At 36.5% G+C, this 4,831-nt stretch overlaps 1 protein-coding gene across 1 annotated transcript; it reads left to right on the top strand.

The window, feature by feature from the left end:
- The first annotated feature begins 241 nt into the window (after window positions 1–241).
- LOC113313009 (mannan endo-1,4-beta-mannosidase 5-like) lies at window positions 242–2,078 on the top strand. The gene is made up of 3 exons (XM_026561739.1): window positions 242–784; window positions 912–1,237; window positions 1,391–2,078. The coding sequence occupies exons 1-3, from the start codon at window positions 242–244 to the stop codon at window positions 1,764–1,766; spliced, it is 1,245 nt and encodes a 414-aa protein (XP_026417524.1). The 3' UTR covers window positions 1,767–2,078.
- Window positions 2,079–4,831: the final 2,753 nt, after the last annotated feature.

Below are 4,831 nucleotides of genomic sequence, written 5' to 3'. Positions count from 1 at the left end.
CTGCTTCTTTCTCCAACAGAATTCATGCATGCAATCAATAACCGAATCGTCTACCTTTTCTTAACTACCAGAAATTCAGCAGATAGTTTCCCACCATTTCTGACGCCGAAAGATTTTACATCTCTCCCCCTCTCTCTCTCCTTCTCTGATCAAGCTCTCAGCGTTTGCTATAAAAACCCCTTCAACCCCACACCACTCAACATATCAACTCTTGCTTCTTTTAACAGAAATAAAGGAAAAGATGTCTAAGTTTTCTAGAGTCGTTTTCTTTTTCTTCTTCATTCTTGTAGTTTGCCGAATTTCTGCAGCTGCTAGATTAGTTCCTAGTCCTCGTGTTTCAGGTTTTGTTACAACAGAAGGTACTCAATTTTTGCTCAATGGGTCTCCATTTCTGTTCAATGGATTCAACTCATACTGGATGATGCACGTAGCTGCGGATCCAACTGAACGATACAAAATCTCTAACGTGTTCCGTGATGCTTCCGCCGCTGGCTTAACCGTATGTCGAACATGGGCTTTTAGTGACGGTAGCAATCAAGCTCTTGATCTCCAAATATCACCTGGTGTGTACGATGAACGTGTGTTTGAGGCACTTGATTTCGTCATGTCGGAAGCAAGCAAATACGGAATTCGTTTAATTATGAGTCTCGTAAATAATTACAATGACTATGGAGGAAGACCGCAGTATGCACAGTGGGGTAAAAGTGCGGGCGTACAGATTTCTAGCGACGATGATTTCTACACAAATCCTGTTTTGAAGGAGTACTATAAGAACCATGTCAAGGTAAATCCATTCAACAATGCATGCCCATGCGTCATATTTGTTTTTCAAACGTGGGTGTTCACAAATAATTTATATACAATAGTATTTGTAGACGACGTATTAATGTATGAGATTTCTTTGTCTACAGAAAGTTCTAACACGATTCAACACCATAACTAAAGTCGCTTATAAGGATGACCCAACTATAATGGCATGGGAGCTCATGAACGAACCTCGTTGCCAAGCTGATACCTCTGGCAAAACAGTACAGGGGTGGGTTCAAGAGATGGCTACATATACAAAATCCATTGACAACAAACACTTGCTCGAGATCGGAATGGAAGGATTTTATGGAGATTCAATGCCAGAGAAGAAGCAAAATAATCCTGGTTACCAAGTTGGAACAGATTTCATTTCAAACAATCTTATCCAAGAAATCGACTTTGCTACCATACATGCATATCCTGATATTTGGTGAGTTTCATATATATATATATATAAGCTCTAACTATAGCTCAAATATTTACATTCTAAAACCCCCTACAACTGGTAAAAGCAGGAACCGTTGTAACTACTATATGGTAAGACAAATATTAACCTTTTCTTTGCTGCAATCCAAATTCGCAGGTTATCCGGCCAAAACGACTATGCACAATTAGGTTTTGTACAAAAGTGGATGTCTAGTCATTGGGAAGATTCAAGGACGATACTGAGAAAGCCATTGGTTTTTTCCGAATTTGGCAAATCGAGTAAAGATCCAGGATACACGTTAAGCGCGAGAGATGAGTACATGAACGCAGTTTACGACAGCATTGATAACTTAGCGCGAAGTGGAGGAACTATAGGAGGTGGTTTAGTCTGGCAAATAGTAGCAGAAGGAATGGAATCTTTTTACGATGGCTATGAGATTGTTTTATCACAAAATCCTTCCACGGCTGGACTGATTTCAGGGCAATCTCAGAAAATGAGAGCACTTAGTCATACCTTAAGTAGAAAACATTAAACAGGGCATGCATGGGTGATAGCGTGCGACTTACATGGACGAATGTCGACTCCGCAAAGACGCAAAACCAGGGCATTTTTATCTTGGAAATTCTTGCAACGATAGAATAATACTAATAAATTAAGCAATAGGATTTTTATTAATAAAAGAGAATTATGGGTTGGAACTTGAAACTCAACTTGAATTCATACATGTTGATTTATCTTTACTAAGGAGAAACATGTAATACGCCATAAAAATTATATGAATTAGATGTAAACTTGGAACCGCTGAATGTTGCTAGCCGGAGCACGCACCTCAGCTGGTATAATGTTCCAGCCAATAAGGTTTTCTTCCTTACTTTTTCTTAAATAAAAAAGAAAACAGATTATAACTGTCAGCAGTTCTGTGATGTTGTCTTTTAATATTTACTTGAAATTTAAATTTAAAGGTAGGTAATAAGCATATGGTTTACGTGATTTAGTACTCGCATGGAATGATGAGAAAAATAGACCCTCGTATTTGGTGCTAACCCACTCTAAAAACATGCCCCGATAAGCCATAGTATCGACCCGAAAGAGTTGATAATAATGGGAAGCAGCTTCTTTAATTTCCAACTGTACATGTAACCAGCCACAGCTTCTAAACGCAAAGCCAAGACTGTACCTGATGATAACATATTTTAAAAGCGAGATAAATATCAGATAGGTAAACCCAATATCTTATGCTCAGGTTCTAGCTCTTTACTATTTTGGAAATGTACGTACAAGTCTAATGGTTTCGAACAAAATGTTTTCAAAAAGTCTAACTTTTGCGTCCACAAAAATTCTAATTTCCAACCAAAGTCAACACAAGAATAACGTATCAAGTTATGTAGAATCCCATTCAACAATTTTGTAGATAACATTTAAAATTATATTACCAATTGAGATGTCATTCCAATCGTTTGACAAAAAGGAATCACAAGCAAAGGAAGTTAATAAGGATAACCAGTTACCTGGCAGAGAAGGTTCCAGATCTTAACAGGCAATTAAAGTGTTCGCCAAGAGCATGGTGGAATTATCGTCGGCATTGCCTTAAGTACAAACGGTCGACGCGAACGTGAATGTATTGGTTTGCAGAGCTCTTCACATACTTCGGTTCGAACGTTGAACGTCCAAATGTAATTCTTGCAACCAATCAAAATAACATTTTTGTCTACTGGACTGAAACTGAAAACCTGAATTACGTCCTTCCAATTATTTTCTATTAACATACCACCTGATTTGAAATTCATTTTTCCTACCAGACGACCCAATCCAATATTCTTGTGCAACAAATGGAAGTTATCCTTTTTAATCTCCCAAACACTTAAGGTCTTCTTGATTCTTTTTATCCGACCATAAAGGACCAATCCTTCAGATTCTCCAAGACACAGCGGACTAAGTTACAAGCATCATAAGAGTTGTCAGGTAAAATGAGTTGAGAAACATCAGTTTTGTTAAAAGCTATGATTCTCTCCCTGTCTTCCATCCAGTAGAACATTTCACCATGCATAACTACACGATTGTTAGAGTTTATTGTAAATCTTCAATAGAGACATTTAGTAGTAGAAATAGGATAGTTATTCCATCTCCCAACATCAGAACAAAACACTTGCATCTCGAATCGTCGAAACTATAGTTTTCCTTTTCAACCGGAAGGAATCGCACAACCTTGTATGTTGTGGATAAATGAGAAACCTCACATGTGAAACAGGTGACACTTCTGGAATCTGCATGGAGTGGTCTAGGAAGTAAAACCCATTTTTGTGTGATTGGATTGCAAACATAGTAAGACCAAACCTTTTTAATCTTTTTCGAACATAGAACTAAACCATTACTTGAACATAAAGAGCGATAATTTTTCTTTATTTGGATTCAAGAATTCAAAAGACAACTTACTGAGGCTAGTGATCAAATGAGTATGGGAATGAGAATCAAGATAAGCAATTGAACATTCTAATTCATAATTGTAAACCAGGTTCCATGGAATACCAGCAGAATAGTTGTGGATCCAATTATATATGAAGCTAGGGTTAGAGAGATGAGAATTACATACCTTGGATATGCACTTGAACCTAAAGATACAATCTAAAGGGCAATAGAAAAAAATTTCAAGGCAGATATCCTCGGTTAAATATGGGATTAGGGTTTTCATGATCTTTCCACTGTTTGACGATGATTCTTCGGAACAACCACAAGAAGAAAATCTCACCAGCGCGGTATTTCCTGTTTCTTCCATCACCAAAGATTCTCTCTTTCTAAGTACAACCCACATTTGGCTAAATACAACCAGGTTTCTACTTTTATAATTTTCATCTACTTACATTTTAAAAATAACTAAAAGCAACCCAATAAAGTCAAGTCAAACCGTAGTCATGCAACTCCAAAAATAACTACCATAACCATATGATTTTATTTAGGGAATGTTAGATTTTTCTTCTTCGCATAGTATTATCATTCAAACCCTAGTTATAACAGTCACTCCGTGAGTGATCCAACCTTAGAAAATCTATGTTAAAACCAAGATAAAGGAACGCAAAACCTTTGTTTATGAAAAAAATCAAGAGGTACGTTTAAGCAGGATTTTCTTTGTTTTCTTTTATGGTTACAGTAAAAATGAAATCGTGAAAAACAGTTTAAATGAAGAACAATTTTGACCCTGCGTGTGTATGACTGACGGGATATCAAGTTCGACACTTATAACATTCTAATACGAATTTCGAAGTAGTTTCATATGTTGTTCCTACTTCCTACACAAATCCGCGAAACTCCAACTCAGTCAGATGTATATTTGGATTTTGGAAGAGATAAACATGAAGGAATACTTGGTTCCGAAATCAAGAGAACGGTCACATTTCCGAAGATATGTTATAAATGCTTCCGAGCAACCAGATCCTATTAGAGTTGTTGGCTTTGGTTAATTAATTCTATTGAACTAATCACGACTAATAAGGTTAAAATGATAATAAATTTGCTTGTAACATGCATGTCAATCTTTTTCATTCTTATTAGAATTAGTACTATGGTTTCTTTATTTATCATTTAGATTTATGGTTCAAAAGA

This window comes from Papaver somniferum, chromosome 9, assembly GCF_003573695.1.
Source record: "Papaver somniferum cultivar HN1 chromosome 9, ASM357369v1, whole genome shotgun sequence".
Classification (NCBI taxonomy): Eukaryota; Viridiplantae; Streptophyta; class Magnoliopsida; order Ranunculales; family Papaveraceae; genus Papaver; species Papaver somniferum.
The sequence above is the reverse complement of the archived record's forward strand: the minus strand, read 5'-3'. Positions and strand labels throughout refer to the sequence as shown.